The following is a 20,780-nucleotide window of genomic DNA, read 5'->3' as shown; positions in this document are numbered from 1 at the left end:
TATACTGCGATATCTCAAATATCGTGCCAATTGAATCATGAGGCAGCCTGTGTGCAGCACATTCAGTTGTAGGATATCATAAACGAGAAATTCGCTTGAGTCTCTCGTAAAAACCAAATTTATTTGCAAATGAGTGTAGTCTGAACACAACTGTTCAACCGCGATTGACTGATCAGCAGTGTGATTAAATCCCACTTCGGTAGCACATAGCGCCACTCATCTTTGAATCACAGATGCCACATCACATGTTCATCTACTAACTGACTCTTCGAGTGACCACTTCTCAGATGGAGTTCTCACTCATTTTATGGAATTATTCCTCTGAGCTACTGACGGGTTGATGAGAAGTGCGCAAAAGGATTTCGGTGAACTGTTTAGCCTGTGTTGAGAAATTCGTGAGCGTAACAGTCGGAACGTTAACGTTTGACAAAAGTTGACAAAGTTCCGGAAGAATAAAGTCATGAGCATCCGTGACGAAATCAGCATGCTTTAATTTCGAATATATCAAACAGTGGTCTAGAGAAAACATAAGTGAGAAAACGGCAGTCAAGTCAGTATAAAAACTAGGTATGTTTAGTTCAATACAATCCAACGCAATCTGTGTTTATTCTTGATAGGAATTAACAACAGAATGTTGTAGCGATATCGGGGGTGTATAAACTTAGTTGAGTTGTTCACCGTCACCTACAACATCCTGTAGCTAATGAGCACATTTATATCAGACTAGAGATGATTCGATTTGGCCGGCTTGATGGACCTACTAGGCTAATTTTATTGCAAGGTATCACTAAAGTGTCCTATAGAGGAAGATATTGGTAGCTCAGTTAGCGTAGGTGGCCGTTGGCTTGTTTGCTGAGCGCAGTGGTGCGTAGCTAACCCACCGCTACGCACCAGTACGCTCCCCAATAACGCACCTCGATTGGTGATGAAACGTTTGCAATCAAATTGCCCAGCTCAGCGAACAAGCCAACGACCATCACTAAAGTGCAAATTTTCTTAATCCTGGGGGCAACATTTCAATGCCCGCAGTCGTGGAAGTTTGACAATCGGAGCGACGGATCTTGTTACATCCATCTCATGACCTCCAGCATGAATGACACACTTCATGGACTGTTTTTTTATCTGTCTATTCAATCTTCCCCTGCGAGTTTCATTGAACCAGTGCTCTGAAGGCTCTGCAAGGAGTTTGAAAGATTTAAAGATTTCACTTGCCAGTGAAATTCTCTTTAGACTCTAAAGCATTAGGTGAGTACTTCACATTTTCACCTTTACCATCGGTCTGCATCGAAGAAATCCTGAGGCAGAGGGATTCCAGTTATGCNGAGTTTCATTAAACCAGTGCTCTGAAGGCTCTGCAAGGAGTTTGAAAGATTTAAAGATTTCACTTGCCAGTGAAATTCTCTTTAGACTCTAAAGCATTAGGTGAGTACTTCACATTTTCACCTTTACCATCGGTCTGCATCGAAGAAATCCTGAGGCAGAGGGATTCCAGTTATGCTCTTCGGTGGATACATTGAAAGCCGACACTAAGAGATTGTCGTCTGAACTGTTAGGATTTGTAAACTGTTGTCCTTTGAAGGTTGCAGTCCAAGAGGAAGTCTAGCGGAGTATGGCGACCGGGCATCCGTTACCCGATTGGCCCATCACACTGAACCACTCCGGTGGACACTCATCCACACGGAACAGAACCACGTACGACTCATGCATACCTGTACCATGCGTGCCAAACTATGCGAAATGAGATGCCTCAGTTTAGTTGCTGGCGGTGGTGGCGTAGATATGTGCGGAAATATTTCAGAGAAGTCGTCAGGTCTTGTCCAAGAAAAAGTCCTGCTAATACAACAAAATTAGTGTGACACTGACCGGTGCCTTGGGCATTGATGATAGTGGTTTTGATAATCAGTGAGAAAGCTTGAATCGATGCTTACCTAGTTAGGAGTTTGCTTTGATATTGGTTGTTAAGCAGAAAGCCATCCATTGCAGGCAGTATTTCAAAGAAGGAAATAAGTTTTGACGTACAACAATGTGTGTGTGTGTAGTAATCCTAGTGGTCGACGAAACCGGGCCAGAAGGAGAGACAGCAGTTGTCATAACGGTTCATGTTTTAAGACCCCTACTCGACTCTTCAGCTTGCAAACCGCCGGACCAAACGAACCGTATGTCAGGGGAAGATGCAATCAGACTACAATGATCCGGGGGGTAATTAGCTCGTCTACCACAAACTTATTCCCTCCTGTAATAACCACGGCAGTATTCATTTGACTCACCTACCACAGATAAGAGGACCCTGGGTGAATCATCTGATCTGGGTTCATTTTAATGAATATATGAGGCAACATATATGAAACTAACAGTAGCCGCTGGCTATTTAATTGTTAATGGACCGGCTAGCCAGCCCCATACCCGTTTCCCATGATAGTCTTTATCCAACAGAAGACCCTGCTTTCAACTGAAAAAAACTTGCAGCCATGTTCATTTTTCGAAATCGATTAGAGTCCATATATGACATTGCCGAGTGAAACCCAACAACCAAACTTGGACTCCTGATTACTCATCACTTCACTGGTTATGGAGAAGTACAATTAGATTTTCTCTCCTTACTGCACTCTTTTACAGAGCATGATCATTAAGCGGGCGGACTCCCCGAGCTTCCGTCAACCTTGTTTTATACTCAGTGAGTTTAGTTCGACCGGAAAGCAGTTATCATTTGAAAGTGATCTACAATAGTACCAGAATGGAAATGTCACTAGCAACCGTCACGAGTCCAGACTGTACCGTTGAGGCTTCAGCTCGAAACCAGGGATACGCACCTCGAACGATTTGATGTGATGTGTGGCTTGATAACGCAGAAAACTATCAGTGCTCCATACCCTTCTAAGTAATGAACAACCATCTAGTTAAGAGGAATTTTGCACACTGACACCTAAAGAGGAAGAGATCGGGTAAGAAGGATGATAAACTGAATTGCTGCTGTTAGGGACTTTCCAGAGCAATCACCTTTTCTTAGTGAGAAGATCACTAGATTTGGATTGACGAGCTTTAAAGTACTGAGTTATTTAGGCGAGTTATCAGTGTTATGGACCAAATTGGATTGTCGCAAATGCCTTTTAAAAACGTAATGCAGATCCATCTAAACGAATCACTCATCCCTATTTGACATCCTTGTAAGCAGTGACAAGCAACCCGGTAGTATTTATGACATATAAATGTTTCGTGGAAACTGTCTCTCAGGCATATACACTACTCAAAAAGCAAGTTTTCGTTCTTCCTTAAGGCGCATAATCAACCCGAAGGTCAATAGCTGTTCCAGAGTTAATAGGCCTCACCAGAAATTCGTGTTCAATAAGTCTAATCCTGAGGCGCGGAGAAATAGTGTGATTATAAGTAAAAATGCTAAGCTTTTTTTACTTCCAGTTTTTCTGCTAACAAATCCAATAAGCCAAACATATCGGGTAACAAAGACTGATTAATACATGGAATTAAGATCAGTTCCAAGTCTGAAAATGGATATCAAGATAGAGATCGGTAGATGCCTGAAGAACGCATTTCTAGGTCAGGACCTGTTGCGGCTTGCCACACCGGATGCATTGACCCAGTGTAACGCAAAGTATATTTTTGTGTTTTATACCAACTCTTTGCTTGCACGGTGTTGGCCACGTGTATATGCAAATGCACTGCCCCAATTGTTCATTTTTCAAGCACATGTTGTAATTTTGGAAGCAACCTTTTTTCACACTGTGACTACAGAAAACCTAGCGAGACAGGAAATGAAAACTTACAATTTATGTGAAAGATGTGTATGAATTTGATGATCAGTCTTTGAGCTTTTGATATAAGCAACAAAGCTGAGACCAGAGCACTTCACACTGATGAGGTAAGTGACACTTTCTTTCTCATATGTAAGCATAGTGAGCTAGGAACCGAAAAAATATTAAAGCAAAAGACTATATTCTGACCCACTTTCACCACTTCAATAAAAACACTGCTTGCTCAAGTAAATGAAAAGCTATGTGTTAAATTTCATTAACGTCCATGTGTCTGTTCAAAAAAATAACATCTGAATCCCAGTATGTGATTGGTTACCCTGAGCATTCCCCCACTCGTTCGCTGATTGAACGATCACTGTTTGTGGCAGGCGGTGGATTGTCAGTTTGTTTTTGATCAGTAGAAAATAAAATAATTCGTACAAAACAGCTTCGAGAACAAGGTATTGATTATAGCACATAAGTGCAACAAATAACGAAGTTCACGGACAATTCCCTTTCAGCTAACGACAACAATAATCGATTGTAAGGATCCCAGATCTCTTCTGTTCGGTAAGCTACACTGATCGGTTCATTTTTCCAATAAAGCCTAGGTGTGCCATTATGTATCATTTAAATTTAAGTTTAATTTTATAAAGTGCCACCGGAAAGGAACTGCGTTACTGCTCACCTTTCCAATTTCAGCCGAACGCCCACAAAATGATCTGATCCAAAAATCTTTCGACCATGGCGTCTCAATATGAACGTCAATCAGCAATTCATGACCTCAAGCCAGCTGGATATACCAGCGGTATCAATTTCACTGAAGAACCTGATTCTGCACTGATTTTGCAACGCCAACAAATGCTCCGATCTTACAAATCTGGCAGGTGCCCACGATTCAGGAAGCGACTAAATGCTATGTTCCAAATGCGGCGCTATTACAGAGCTGTGATGGGCCTGACAGGAATAGAAGCGATTCTCGTGTTGATACGTCTGATACTTGAAACGGAGTCTTTACGTTTTCCTGTAAGTTCATGTTCGACATTCTTCATAGGGCACACGAATGATTTTTGAACAGAAAATGACTGATTGGTTATAACTGGTGTCACAGATGACAAATATCAATGCACTTTCAAACGGGGCCTGCTAGATTTTGTACACCACCCAGCCGACTAGGTGGGTCATCTTAAGACATTTGGGGAAAAGCTCAAAATAATCTCAATTTGCGCACATGCAAACACGCACCCAAACTACCTAAACCAGAAGTTGAACGGGATGGCTGGACAGAAAACCTGTGTGGGAATGCAGAGAAACCTACTACAGCTGTCTCATCTCTGATGGGAATGGTCGGCTTGTCTCAGAAAGCCATTATTCATATTCATTATTCATAGGTTGGTAGTTGAACAACACAAAAACGCCTTATTTTTCTCCTTTGGATAAGAATACCCTGGAGGAACCACAAAATTCGCCACTGGACTGAGGGATTGAAAAACCTTAGCACCTTTATCCCTATTAGTCCCCTCTCCGAACATGAGACATCTCTTTTGAAATTCAGAAGCCCAAACACTGCTCGGAATGCCAACCTAACTCTGTCTAATGACTACGTTGACATATCACGTTTAGGTCAGCCAGTTAAATCTAGTTCGCATTTCTGGTACTGGTTAATCTACGTTTTAGTCGAAATCACCGTATACAAGAGGTCTTCCGCGGCTTGTTCTTGTATTACAGTGAATTATTATAGAGATGCCTTTGAGTGTGCGCTGGAAGGTCCGTTGATCGTCCGCATCAACTTCTGTAGCTGATCCAAATATAGTTGAACTGGATTTCCCGGAGACTGTTCAGCTGCGCGTCTGCTGGTTTCTCTGTACTGAAGCCAGTCTCTGGATGATCATTTCGTGAGAGATCGGATACTTTTGTATTTCGAAGGGTAAATGCAAATGTTTCAAAAAAATGTTCGCGGGACGCTGGACAAATAGCCGAGACGCATGCACGTTATGTAATTCGGAATACAGATCGCCGTTACGAACGAGCAGTTTGCTAGATAACATTCTAGACTTGGCTTTCCATAAAGCGTAAACAGCTGTGGTCACTTCAAAGTACTTTCTGAGAGCATCAAGTGCAGTGATTACGGTTTATCCTTAGAACTGAACAAGGACTGGTGGTTGGCATTCAGAAGTGATCATTGTTTTGTTTCTCAGTGTGATGAAAGATTATCCCGACAATTTATTCCACGACACCTTGTTCCAAGTACGCCTTTCGGCCTGGACACCATACAAGGGGGAAACTGATGACTGCGGATATTTTCAGGTAAAAGCATGAGTGCTCCAACAGCTTTATTTACACACTCGAGAAATGATGGCCCCATTTTTTAATAAAGCAGCCAGACCCTTAGTCTTACTGGTAAAAGTGAATTAGACACTTCTGATTCAAAGCGTTACTGAAGAATCTATGGCACCAGGGAGTTAGAATCCGTTCTTTGGAGGTTCGCTTGGAGCGGTTCTGTTTGTTCGCTCTAATTGACGCGCTAACAATTCCACTTGATCATTTGAGTGTGCAAAAATACCGAAGTGCCGACAATTCAAGCTCCTTAAGTAGACTCGAAGAGGTTCGCTTGGAGCGATTCTGTTTGTTCGTTCCAATTGACGCGCTAACAATTCCACTTGATTATTTAAGTGTGCAAAAATACCGAAGTGCCGACAATTCAAGCTCCTTAAGTAGACTCGAAATCAAGACTGTTCAGTTCCGCAGCGCACATTATTACGAATGCTCACACTGTATTCACCTTCCATTCGGTTGGTGGGCATTATCTAAGCAAATGTGTCCACTTGGCGATACTTTTCATCTTGTTCTCTATGACAGATGTAAGTGACAAAATTTCCGAAGGCGAATTGCGTCCTATTTACACTTGGTGGGTATCTGACTGTGACTGCTTAGGTTTGACAGTTTCAAGCCAATCCTCATCAAGAAAGAGTAATGTTCAATATTGTCTATGGACAATGCCGACAGTCGATCACTGGTTTTGGGGCCCTTTTTGGGACTCATAAGTCAGACCTAGTTCCGGACTTTCAACTCTGTGTGTGACCATCACATTGTGCGTTTGCTGCGGCAACCACTTATAAATCAAGTTGACGTTGATGGGAGACTCAACCGAAATCCACCACTGATGAAAGCACGGCAAGGCTTTCAAGTATCTTCACGCAGGCGTATGCATAGTTTCGCTCACTAGATAATGTCTGCGTCGCTGAATTCGATGACCTATATGGCCAAGTGGATAGGACCAAAACTTTTACTCCGATAATCCATAGACGTGTCCGGAATAAAGAGGTAAAAGTGAACTAACTTGGGTTCGTGATGATGGTACAGTGACAAATACTTCTCTGTTTTAGCTATGACCTCCGTGTCTAGGTTAATGGGCGTAAGTAAGCAATTTCTTTTCAGCCAGTGCAAGTGATTAACCTAGATATGAAAGGTTACCAACGTTATTGAAGCATGGTACCCCCTAGCGAGATTATGAGCGCACCTTATCACTCAAGTTGTCTCACTTCGACTGCGTCTGGAAAAAGTGTGTGTGGTCGAAATCGTTTTAAGTATATACCTACTTAGACAGTTTGTAGCCCAAATCGTAGTACAAAGTACAGCAACCCTAAGGATTTATCTGCATTTCGGGGAGACAACAAGATACGAGACTTTACATGCCTTTCTGTCATAATTTTTTTCAGGAAAGGTAATTTTGTCATAGAGCGCCGGAGTGGCTCAGTGCTTAAAGCGCCAATTTAGTGACCTGAAGGTCGGTGGTTCGAACCAAGCCTCTACATCTCCACTAATACTGTCTAGGCTCGGGGAACCTGGGCGTATTGTGGCCCTCGTGCTTCCTCCGGGTGGCAGGGCAGTTAGACGCCGGGGGGTGTTACATCTAAATGACTATTATTCACTATTTTACAGAGCGCCTTACTTGACCCACATAGCATGCATACACATATTCAGAATAGGAAAAAAAGAGGGGAAAACATCTGTCAACTCTAACAGGAATGCTCAATCCTAGTAACCTAATCACCTATGTCAGTGAATTTTACCACCTTGTCGATGTTTTTCTCTTGACTCATTAAGAAACCGCTCAAATGCACTATCCTGGACAGTTAGTTTGAGCCAGGCTACGTTTACCAAGATACTATGTTTTGAAGTTGCCAGACTCCCATTTTAATTTTTCACATCAAGGTTTACCTGCACTGATTAACGTAATACGTGATACCTCTGTTCTTCTACCATACCCTGCAGCCAGGTCACACACAGACTGCCTTGCATAACACCTCCCTCGCCCTCTTGTGTATCAGTCTGCCCACACTGCTACTCTTTGTGATAGAACAACCATTCAAATGGTGGGCTTTTGGATCTCAACGGTTTTGCAAGAGTGTTCTCCTAATCCTGGACTCCGTTGTCTGCATGATCTGTCTGTCTCTAAACATATACAACATCCACAGCAATGTGAATCGCCCGCAGGTTGAGTTGGCATCAGCACGTCAGCTGGAATTGTGTGGGGTGACACATATCACCGGTCCACCCGACACTGGAACAACATTTGCCTTGGTCTCCGGCTTTGTCATCGTCTACCGATTATGGTGTATTTCAGGCTATATTCACAGTGAGTTAGTTATTCATGGCGCATGGTCCATTTTTCTTTCAGGATACTCACCGGCGAATTTAGTACCCTCATTACAACCTAAACAATGAGTTGTCAGATCACAACCGGAAATGAAGCACTGAACTGTTGTACATCATGCGCTGGTGTGGTCAACTTATTGACACAGTGCTGACTAAGTGCAGATCAAATAGCGAGTTTGAATGCTGGTATTGTTTGTTGTGGCATACCCGCCTCCTGGAATGCACATCTCCGCTTGTACGGGCACACCACAACTTGCTAGTCAAACACACTAAAAGACAGTCTCTCTGTAACTAAGATCTTTGGGTGCACACAACTGTAGGCAGAAGCAATTTTATCGAAACCAGCCGGTTAGTCCAGCTGAAATAGTGTGATGACTTAAGCAAACTGGGCGACAGGTTAATATGAATTAAAACGATAAGCGCCACTCTCAGAAAGAAAACTATTTCAGGGTCGATCAGCATCCTTCGCTGCACCATAATGTCCTCTACTGGGGATCACGTGACAGCCGTCTTTCCATTTAAAGTAGGCCGCGTTACAGAGAATGGGTTTTATTGATTTTTTACGTTGGTGAATTTACATCACTCTTTGAAGTATCATCGTATCCGTCTGAACATTCAGCAAAAGACAGAAATTCAAGCATACCAAAGGCTTTTAGCATAACATCGTCTTTTGATGAATTGCGAGTTATCACAAGAACGCGTTTTTGTCTTTTTTGTTAATTTCCCATCACCAACGTCATTTTTTGATTCTAATGCAATTTTCACAGTTATTCGTCACAATTAGTGAGTGTGAAAGATAATTTCTCCTCACTGGCATTTTCTACCTAACTTATAATACCTGGATGAAAACAGAGGTTTAGTTTTCTGGAACAACATACCCCCGACATTTTCTCATGTCAAAAATGCCTAACCTTGAAACACTTGTTTGTTCTTCGTTTTCAGGCGAGATGCCTTAACTTCTTCTGTGATAGAAGAACATGTTGTTGGTCCTGGGTAGCATTGGTGAGCACGCTGTGAGAATCGAAACTGATTAACGGTGTTGTGTTGGGTGAGAATTTTGGTTGAAGATTACATAATCAAATGCGTTCTTGAAGGTCAAACCGACTCACATGTGGGTAGTGCGGATCACCGTCTACTGTAGGCATTAGACTAGGGAAGTATATACCCTAGGGGCATTATGCACTGAGTTGCTTCATAAAAAAGACTCAGTCGATTAGGTGAATTCCGCATGTCTGTAAACGTTTCTAGTAAGTACAGAAGATGCCTTTATTTCCCTTCATTTTGTGGCAGCGAGCCTATTGTTTTACTTTACGGAGTGACGGTCGAGCAGCCAATATCCTGAAAAAGCTAACCAAATGGTTTCCTGCTCCATTTCTCCATAACCGTACCATAGATCTCAAGAAGAAAGAGAGCTTTCCTGAGCTGCTTTCCAAAGATATCCGTTAGATTCTGCGAGAATCAGTGACTGACCAGGTCGGGTAAAGGAACTGTTCACCATCAGGAAGTATTTCCTGATAGATCAGGGGCTGATTAAGCCAAAAATCACAGTAGAAATGCACTTGTTAGGTTTTTTTACGAACTTAGTTCGAAAATGTCGCACAAACTTGGCATTGCATTCTCCAAGTGTCGATGGAGTGTATTGGTCGATTTTATCCGGATGTTTGTCATGTTCATCAAAGATTTACCACCTCTTGCTCAGCATAAGAGTTGATATGATTCTGTTATTGGTGGCTTTTTTAGGTACTAAAGTTTGGGAAAAGTTTTCTTCCTCGAGGACGGGTGTCGGGCACGAAATGACCTCATATATGTGCGCCTAAAGACAAGTGACTTGATTAGTTGGTGGGACTCTTAAAATTGAGCGTATAAGTGTTCGGCGTTTGCAGTAACCGTCCGAGGAGGAACCGTCCATAGAAGGAACACTGGCTTGGAGAGATTGCAATAATGTCTCCTAGATTAAACCCTGAAGTGCTTCGTGCCGTGGTGATGACGATGACTCATTGCGGCTGACTGAAGGCACACAGAGTGGCGAAAATTAGCGTTTTTGATACCTCTTGATCAACTCACAACATGTCCCAGTATTATACAATCATTTGCAAATTAAGGTTTTGGTAACGGGAGACCCATCCAAATCTTCCGTCTCCGATCTTCTACAGCCCAATTGGCTGCACAAAAGACCGTCACATGTTTTATTGGAATAATGTACAATTTTATTGTATTGTACAAAATACCCGCGCATTTTTCTTGACACAACACGACTAATAAGGCTACCGAAAAGTGGTCTTGCATGTCAACAAGACCAGTTTTCAAATGAGTAAGTAAATTCGATTTTGTCCAAGTGGGTATTCAAGTAAAATACAGGGTTGATGAAAAGCCTCGGACCACGCCTAACTAATAATGCACAAGAGGGAACAAAACGATCGAACTTTTACCAACATTGCAAGTGATGTTCCTTTAAAAAGTATCCGGGTGTTCTTTGTAATATATATATATATATATATATATATGATGGACGGTATGACATCAGTGTTCAGCACTGATGCTTCGCTGTCGTAAAACCATGGTTTATTTGAAACTCTTATGGTGAAGAAAAGAACAAAGGCGGACCGGGAAAGGACTTAGTGCTAGCTTACAATGATCATTCCGAGACGCCTACACCTTCAGACACTCATTCAGGCGATATGGATAAAAACTGACAACACGAAAACCATGGAAATCGATAAACAGCATATCTTCCAGGGTCTCCAACCACGTGCAGTGGAGTTCACGCGCTACCCATCCCGGTAGGAGTGTAGCACCGACAGCACTCGAACACTTCATAATATCTATCGAAACCTCTACGCCAGCTCAATAGTTGACCACTTCTCTGCTTGAGACACTTTGAATTGGGCACGGAAAACAGCACACTCTCCGGCAAGCGATGGATAGGCATACACAATACATGACCTAACTAACTCAGCTTTTGGTGCCGGACATACTTCAATGGAAGTTCCTGCTACACAACCGGAAATTTGCTTTCCATGTGCTTCTTTACGGTTTCTCCAACACCAACCCACAGGAGAGACAACGACTGACCTGGAGATGTCTCATTTGTGTTGCTGGAACAGGCCAAGACCAACAAAAAAGCCCGCACTGTAGCTTGATACACACGTCCCTTCAAATTCAGGGATGCACCATTCTGACGCCATAGGTGTCTCAAATTAGCAAGCGCGATCCGACCCTTGCAGATTGGTGCACTGACTTCATCTGTCACACTAACATCAGAACTATTACAACTTGCAAAATATGTAAGAAAGCTCCACAACTTCCAGTGACTCATCCCGGGTTGTAAGTGGCCTACTCAGTGACTGCATGTCCAGGAGCATGACCTTACATTTTTTGGGTACAAAGTGCATACCAAAGGACGGATAACTTTGGTCAGTTCATCCAAAAACATTTGAACTTCTTCTCCTCTTCGAATATGAGAACGACGCGATCTGCATATTCCAGATCGACAAGGTTTTCGCTAGGGGCTATTTGAACACCGGGGTTTTCAAGACCTTCCATCGGTTGCCCCACTTTCTCATCGATCAAGAAATCAAATGAGAAAGGAAAGAGAGTGAGCTCCATTGACAGACACCGCTTTGTGTACGGAAGCTTTTGGAGAGCTTTCCGCATATATAATAGAGTGACATCTTGTATACACGATCAAGTTTAACCGTTTAAACTTATAGTTCACTGTATATCACTGTAGTTCGGAACAGTAGCCTTCCGGAGAGGAGTCAAATACTATCTCTTAGCTATGAGTGAATTCTCAATACGAGATTAGATTGAATCGCCGTTTATACATCGACAGTACAAGTTCAAAACAGTTGCTTTCGGTATGACCATTCCGATTCTAAAAGGAAATAGAAATCGATGAGATTTTGCCGTACTGGAGTTGATCATCAACATTTAGTGTATAAAAACGGCACTTGAGGTAGCATGACAACAGGTGGCAACAGCAGTTCGAAAGAGACAGTCTAGCCCCCAATTTGAATCTGAATTCCAACTAAAATCTGATGTTAGACAGCATAAAGCTGAGCTTCAGTCAGTTCCAAAAAATAGAATATATAGTGGAAAATATTCGAGTTTAGCTACATAATGCTTTTTGCTGGTATCGCAACCTATTCTGTGGGCATGGCACCTTTGGTCGCCCTGGCTGTTGGTGTACCTGGTGCTCCGTAATGACAAGGCACTTTACAGTGAACTGCATGTTTAAAATCGGCCACTCCAATCAATACTGTCAACATAACTTAGTGATAGTGCCTGTTTTAATTCATCTGAAAGTAGTGCTTATTGACAATTCACCATAAACTAACAGAGGACTCAAATGATTTTTTATTGATCTGTTCCAAAGTTTAGTATGTCCTCAAATGAGTGATATTTTGAGGTACTAAGGTGAGAACAATTTGGAAGACCCCAGTAATCCATCCAAAAAAGGGTAACATAGAAACGTGTTGTGTCGTGAATGACCATGTATTGGTTACGCCTGCACTGAGCCTGCCGGACTACGCGATAAGGAGAAGACAGAGGACTGTATTGTCGGGACAAAACACAGAGCTGCTGCGTAAATATATTGGATGACTAAATGGCCAAATATGGCCGTTGACTTGTTCGTTCTGTACAGCCAATGGCGGTGTTCCGGTCGTGAATAATGTCAGCCCCACTCCACTGGTCTTATGTTGCTAAGCCGTGTTTGGTGGGCTCCGCCAACGCATCTGCTTTCCGAACGTGTCGTACCGATGGTGACCTTGGGGATGCGTCACTCTCTGCAATTGTAATTTTTCCATGTCTGGGCCCGTCCTGACAAAACGGGGTTTCACAGTCTTCTTGGAATTTTTATTTTCAACCCTGGATAGTGGTGAATGCTACTGATTCACGCAAAGCAACGGAAATCAAGGAAGAAAAATGAGGTCCAATTAAAATTCCTGATCCTGGGAAAACATGGAATGTTTTGCAACTCTTACCTAGGCGTGGGAGAAGGTACAATCATACTTGATAGCTATCACATGAAAGGAAATGGTATTCATTTAACGCACAACTGCTTGTCCATAGCACCAGTTACTCCAAACGGAATATTCATTGCGTTTGCAGACTTCATGCTCCTTTAAAATCGATTGCGGTCATTTTTCTCCCGAATGTTTTGATGTCAGTTTACGCCCTCACTCCTGATAATTTCACCTGCCTCTATAGCTCCAAACTCTTTGACTTGACCCTTTAAGTTAAAGATGTTAATTCCTTCCGGCTTTGAGATTTGTTCGAATTTTGACTGCAAATGCGTGAGAATTCGGTATACTTCAGAGTCTCCTGACCTCTGGAAGTATTGAGAGCTGTTAGTAGCTAGATTCCCTATGTATAAGCCCATTAAAAATTGTCACTGTCTTGTTTTCGGCTGGCTGGTGTCTAAGCAGGCTTCTGTTGCATTTTCAAGGAAAGCTATACCGAAGATCGTAGTACAATTTGTCAGCAATGCTTGGAAGGTGAAGTACCGTAGAAACTGAACCACTCCCAAGGGATACAAAGAGCCTCCTTTCTCTTGATGTCTCTGGAAGGTGAATGCCCTAATGACTAGTAAGGACTCAAAAAAGGCGACTTTTACCCACTTGTAAGGAGGTATCGGTGACAAACCGACGAGTGCTCGTACACCGTACACACATACATCTGACTGATATTTCAACTGTACTTTCACATATTCATCTGTCGCCTAATTTACCTGAATTGCTCAGACTACTACAAAGCTACTCTCATAACATACAGTCAGACTTCGTTTTGATTTATTATGGTGGAACACAAACTCAGATGGTTGTCTGGCTTCGCTAACATCTGCAGGCACTTCTCTTTTAAAATCGCGATAGTTTAGCTTGAATGCGCATAACTGAACAGAAGAATATCATGAACGAGGGATTCACCTGATTCTCCCGTGTAAACCAAATCGATATGCAAACGAAAGTATTTGTCGTAAACGGTAGGTTGTTTCCCTTGGGGGTGAAAAGCATCCAGCGGAGTCTCGCAGCCTACTAGCGATTATTCCTTATTGGAATCTTGTGGGGGACTCCAGGATTGAGCACAACCCTTCGCAAAGAACGCTGTGTTTGGGATACTCACCGGAAGTGTCGCCCAAATTATCGATCACTTAGCAGATAAGCTCACTCTGTAAACTTCCTCGAAAATAAATTGGCAACCTTTATGTCTGTTTGTCAAAACCAAACCTATGACTGAAGCCAAACACCTTTTGAAGGCCAGTGTAAAAGCGGGGGTTGTCGCAACAACAGCCTAAGACAGACAAAGGCTCCTCTGTGAACTCGAATTTGTGGAAGATACATTCTAATTCCACCCACTTGTTCTGCTGTGTACATCCATGTGGCCAGTCTTCTTACACTTTAGATCTACCCATCAACTATCCTCTAAACCAAATCTACGAGGAGTACCCCTCCCCCTTTTCGACACGTTTACACGAGGTGTTTAGTTAACACGGTATGACACTTAGCAGTCCAGATTTAGTCTGAAGCCATATGATGTGACCAATGACCGGTGTGACAAAATCCTAGTAGGCTGCACCAACCTGTCGAACTGATTAGTGAATTGCACGGACCAGCCTTGCTATGTGGATGATCATAAATCGCCAAACCAGCGTGAAAGAGATCTGTGTTCCTGTCCCACAGGCTATATATGCGTTGAATACCAACCAATTAAGGCCATATGTTAGCCGTCCATATTTCTACGCCCAGTTGACCTTGGATATTCATACCGCAAAGACGTGAGTTTACCTCATCTGTTGTGGCGATCAAAGTAACTTGATTCCGACCTCGTGGGTGCACGTCCGTTGAGATGTTACTGGACATGTCATGGAGGTTCGAAAAGATAGTCTCGCGCGAGTGAGGTACATAAATAGCCAATCACCACAAATCCCCCAGTAGACAAGAACTGGTACGGACTTCTCAGGGCATCTTCTTAGAATACTTGCAATTTATTCTTGGTTACGCTTTTAGCCGTTATTTTCTGAGTGTTTTTGAGAGCAATCAGTTATGGACTGTGAGGCAACTAGCTAAGTAAATGGACATTTTTAGTAATGAACTGAACTCACATGAACGCGAAACGCACCACTCCAAATAACATCTAATGTTGGAATCCATCACAGAATTCTATTGCATTCACAATGCTGTCCGGATTTGTTTTGGCCTTAAAGACACTTCGTGTCCTCTTTACTTCTATTCTCCCAACATTTCTAACAAAAATGCATGTCTGTACATCAGCTATATAGTAATGAGTAGACGAAAAACCCCGATTAGCTAGGGAGATCATTCTTAAAGTTAAACTGTGGACCTAGTGTTATTGAAAGGGTGAATCTTTCTGTGTCCGCGGTTTCATTCCAGTTTCTGGTCTGGTTGAGACTTCTTTAGACTAGGAGGTCTTTTCTTAGTAAACTGACTACAGTGGCAAGCGCTCCCTACGTATGGTAGTTAGTATAAATTAGACTGTTATTTTGGGCATTGGGAACTTGAGTAGAAACAATGTGAGTCTGATGAACAATAATCCAGAATATCGGTTCGTTTTCCTCTCTGACCGTTTATCTAATAGACTCAAGTGAAACTCAAGTGTCTCACAGAAATACATTAGAGTCTATTGTATGGTGGTGCATCAGACTAAGCCACGTGACCTCCGGCTGTGAGTCATGCATACAAATGTTTCGCGTCTTGCGGATGTACACACGCACACACACACTCATACACACACAATCACATAAGTTTGAGTATGCGGGCCTTCTCAGGTCATCCGAGCTGAATTGAACAGTCTGCGGGTGAAGAAATTCAATCACACCCAGCTTCGAATACAGGAGACCGTCGAATCTTCACGGAAAAGTTGCAAGCAATATTCTACAGTGTTGTGAAGGTGTCGCACTCAAACTCAAACAGTTGGCAAAAATCGTAGGTTTTGGATACTCGTACGATTTGCTTGAAGTGCAATCATACTGGTCACCTGGTATTTCTAACTTCACATAAGAAATTCCTCATCAGACTTGCTTTGACCACGCATTCCAGACGCGAATTCAAGGGATTCAACCATCAGGATGGGGATTTGTCGTATTTTAGCAAGTGTTCGGGCACAGCCGTGTATGTTACGGAAAAACCACGGTTCTTTCTTGATTTTAAAGGAGTTTGAAACTCTCAAAACTGCTCGACGGAGAAGAAGTGTTTTTGACTTGTGAAAACTGCGTCTTGGTCTTTATTTGTGCGTGTCTAGTAGTCAGCGTCTACGAATAATTTTCACAACTGATGCGGTTCAATAGGACCGTTGAATTTTCGTTCAGATCGTACCACATAACGAACAGTTGAATCACTGCAAATTTAGGGCCCAAAATCGTGCGTTGGCAAAGTGACCGCAGGTTTTGAATACTCTGATGAAAGTTATCCGGCACATTCTACTTTTGTGAAATTGTTGACATCTTGCTCACCCTCCACGTATAAAGTCCTACTAAGAATTTTCCATGTCACCTGTGGTTTTGAAACACCAAAGTAAATTTTCTCGTCGGCTGTCGTATCCTTGCAGTTCGGTGAACTACAACAGATAGAGACATTTCTGGGGGGGCTATCACGAGCAACATTCGCCTTCTTCAGTTTGCGATGTTTCAATAGAGTGGTCTCGGAGACAGCCTGCTCTGATTGTTAGTCTTGGCCGTTATTTTCAAGACTTTAATGATGGCGTTATATCCCGTCTCACTGCAAGTCAGCCAGTCCCTTCGGTCCCCAACTGCTAGCCGGGACGTTGCTAGTTTGAACCGCCCTGGGGATTGGTGAGGTGCGCAGTGTGATAATTCCTAACAAGGGTGAAGCGATGGTACAGTATATCTCCAATTTCCGGTTTAGAATGACTTCGCTTACACAACGGAAGATTGCGTGTAAACTCCCAGATCTTTCCACCTTGTCGGTATCTTTCGAACATTTTATCACTAGGGTATTTGTGGTTTAAACATGCCCTTTGGGTGGGGGTACGTCTCAAACGCACGGATGTTTTGAGCGAATAATTACTGATCGTACCAAATCAGGCACATCATACATGGTGGTCAAAACGTATAGCTTGACTACAAGACCGCCACCAACCAAAGTGAACGTTTTTTTGCTTCAATCCATTTTGCGAAAGATTCCAAAGGAGCAATGTAAGAGCTGTTGCATAAGAGCAAAACGAAAGAGCTACTACCCAACTGAGCTCTCTAAGATATTCACGCCTTGTTGTGGCTGAGCTTGCACGTGACTGAAAGTCACACGGATAATCGAACATCATTGATCCCTTTGGTAAGCTTGCTGTTGCGACTTACCTGGAGTATCTAGCTACCGTTATGCATTGATTGAGGTTAAAACTAGTTACTAGGTTACTAATGGAGCCGCTTTCCAGCAAGATGTTTACCTCAGCGACATTTAGAGGGACAGGTAATTTCTTCCATTAACTCTTTTTTCTTGCAAGGGAGCTCTCCTTCTCGTGGGTATAAGGCAGTTAGGCAACAATATTGTTACTACCAAAGATGGTAATGTTCATGATGAAGATAATACCCCACCTTGTAAAACGAACCTCCACTCGCATAATGCAGGACTCGAGTTTAAAAAAAATACATTTTTGTCTTTGGCATTTCAGAATCAATCTTGAAAGCCACCCGGGACCTGGCACAAAAGCTGTTAGCCGCTCAGCACGCACGTGACGACGCGGAACTTCGTTTTGGTCAATTGCAACTGCTGTTGCGTGAACAGCGACAGACCGCACGTACTCCGGCTCCGAATTCCAGTAGTCTCAGCTCAAGCAATCGAACTCCTGCGAAGCGACCTACACTGAACGGACGAAATCAACAAGAATCGGGACAACCTGTTTAGCTGTTGAAAAAATAGCTTGATTAAAACAAAGCTTACATCAAATTGTTCAATCTTGTACAGTCGCTAATGAATTTTTCTTAATTTTATCTTACAAAGCAGTAGGGTTGTGCTTGAAGTTTCACTCCTGAATAAAATTCGGCAGTTTTCACTTCCAAACTCTTCAGTGTGCTATCAGAAATTTTCATTTGAAAACATGAATTACGAAGTGTGAAACCTTCTCCACTGGCAGTTTTGGTTTCCAATTTGAAGAACGAACATCAGAGCCCAAGAATTTGGTTTTTGCACAGTCATATCTCGCGGCGGTTCCTACAAGATATCAAACCAATTTGTATAAAATTTTACAACCTATTGCGATTTCGCAGCCTTGTGAGCCTTGTATAGCTAATCTGTTTTTGTGCTTTCGATACAAATGTTTGATACCAGAAATAAGCCAACGGGAGTGACTCGCACCAATTAACTCAAATGGGATAAAAAATCAACGGATTCTGAGTGGAAGTTCGGCTTCACAGATGGAACAAACCCTGAAAATTTCGGTTTGGTTCATCACCCAACAAGACAAAGAAAGAACTGTACCTCTAAAAAAGCTAAAAACCTAATAGTTTCATTATCCTTCAGTCTGAATGAAAGCCCTGTAAATTGCATCGTCTCTCTGGGCAAGGCACACCAGATCGAGCCACGGTTCTACCAGATGTTGCAGGTCACATCTGACAGCCTCTGTAGTTCACTTCTTACTCACTAGCTGTTCGTACTTTCAATCCACCCTATTCACCTAGAGGAAGCCGAGTTAACTTACTTCAAGTTTATACAGCTTACACGTGGTCCTAGACAAGGTAGAAAAAAGGGGCACAAACAGTGATCCGTTTGTAATCTTTCCATGAACAGTAAAAGCAAACCCATTTTGGCTACGCGTATTCCGTCTCAATAACCATGGCGGGCTTTGAGTGCATTGCTTCGGTTTACCGTAATTCGAGCAAATACTCAACCAACCCATTTTTATTCAGTTATTCATTACATTCAGTGAGTCCTGAAATGCAGAACAACATTGCATGTATATGGACATAGTAAATAGAATCGGAGTCGAAGACAAACAGTTGCTGCAGTTGGAATTCAAACGAAAAGACTTGGCTCGGCCTCGGAAGGGATTTAGTTCTGCTATTTGTATCCATAAGATGTCTTTCTCATTTAACTCTCTTCAAAATCTCCGGTATTATCTTGGAAACCAATCAGATGTATGTTTCCTTCGCCTAAATTCTTGATATTGACCAGGTTTCCACACGAGTCGCATATATAAGTGTCACCTTACTTTTTGCAGATTAGCCACGAAGCAGTCAAAATCAAAACGCCGAAAAGCGCATATTTCATATCACTTTGGCGGCTGGGCTTGAGCAAGCCATCTGCTTGTCATGTTTTTCTACAGACAAACAACACATTGCCTTTGTACAACCGATGAACAAAACATATCAATGTGAGGTTTCGACCTCACACAAACAACGGTTTTCAGTGGTCGAAATCTCAAATGAGTGCGTGGTTACTTGTGTATGTGCGTGTGTGTGCAGACAGATCTCAGTTAGTCATCGAAAATTAAATATTCGACATAAAACTAGGCGGATCTCAGTTGTCACGCTCGCCTTGTAAGTCGAATGCCTCGTGTTCAGCTCCCACGACGGCCAGAGATATGCACAGCTGGCGAATTTTAATAAGAGCGAAACTCGAGTTCAGTGCTTCCCATGTTTGGTTGGAATCGAGTCGGACTGGTTGGACTGGACTGGACTCTGGTTTGACTCGCCAGAATAATCGCTATGGGGTGATAGTATGGCTGCTTTAACGAAAGTTACCCAACTTGTTTCACACAGCATGTCGTCCTCAGCATACTAAAACGGATCACAATTCCTCCAACTTCGTTCTCTGACTACTAATAAGTAGCCAGGGTTAATGCGCAAGGCTTGATAGGCTCTCTTCCTGTGATTGGTCAGGACGTCACTAGCAAATCGACTGGGAGTAAGATGAAGGTGTTTGCTTGGTACCTGAAGATAATGCAATCGCTGATAATTTTAGGGGTAGAATAGGCGTTGCTTACTTCAGTGGAGGAAGAAAATACAATATATGATATAATAGAACATTTATATAATACAATATGACCATGTATGATATGATTTGGTCATACTATAACATAATATAATATAATACTATATAATTATAATATAATGTAATGTAATATAATATGATATAATATAATATAATATAATATAATATAATATAATATAATATAATATAATATAATATAATATATAATGCAACTAAATAACGACATTTCACTTTTAATGGAGTTATAGGAATTCACAAGCAGTTAACATCATTCTACTGCCGACCATCATCACCCCACAATTTGATAGAGTGAAACAAGCGAATACCAAAAACTCCATAGTACAATTAATGTATAATTTCACGATAATGGTGGGAAGCAAATGTTATCTCAAACGATATGCCATTGGAAGAC

General features: G+C 42.2%; 2 protein-coding genes across 2 annotated transcripts in view; both read left to right on the top strand.

The window, feature by feature from the left end:
* T265_08124 (hypothetical protein) overlaps nt 1–18,586 on the top strand; it is a gene marked incomplete at both ends in the record, with an annotated part of 24,007 nt that extends 5,421 nt beyond the window's left edge. The window contains 3 exons of the mRNA XM_009173837.1: nt 4,449–4,772; nt 8,022–8,385; nt 18,051–18,586. Coding sequence (XP_009172101.1) covers nt 4,491–4,772; nt 8,022–8,385; nt 18,051–18,283 — 879 coding nt within the window. The remainder of the gene's footprint in view (nt 1–4,448; nt 4,773–8,021; nt 8,386–18,050) is intronic.
* A 624-nt stretch (nt 18,587–19,210) lies between these two features.
* The window catches only part of T265_08122 (hypothetical protein), a gene marked incomplete at both ends in the record, with an annotated part of 88,548 nt that continues 86,978 nt past the window's right edge, over nt 19,211–20,780 (top strand). The window contains one exon of the mRNA XM_009173835.1: nt 19,211–19,244. Within this exon, the coding sequence (XP_009172099.1) occupies nt 19,211–19,244 (34 nt within the window). The remainder of the gene's footprint in view (nt 19,245–20,780) is intronic.

Source organism: Opisthorchis viverrini (assembly GCF_000715545.1).
Source record: "Opisthorchis viverrini unplaced genomic scaffold opera_v5_203, whole genome shotgun sequence".
In the NCBI taxonomy this organism is placed as follows: Eukaryota; Metazoa; Platyhelminthes; class Trematoda; order Opisthorchiida; family Opisthorchiidae; genus Opisthorchis; species Opisthorchis viverrini.
This window is presented reverse-complemented; position numbering and strand designations above follow the sequence as displayed.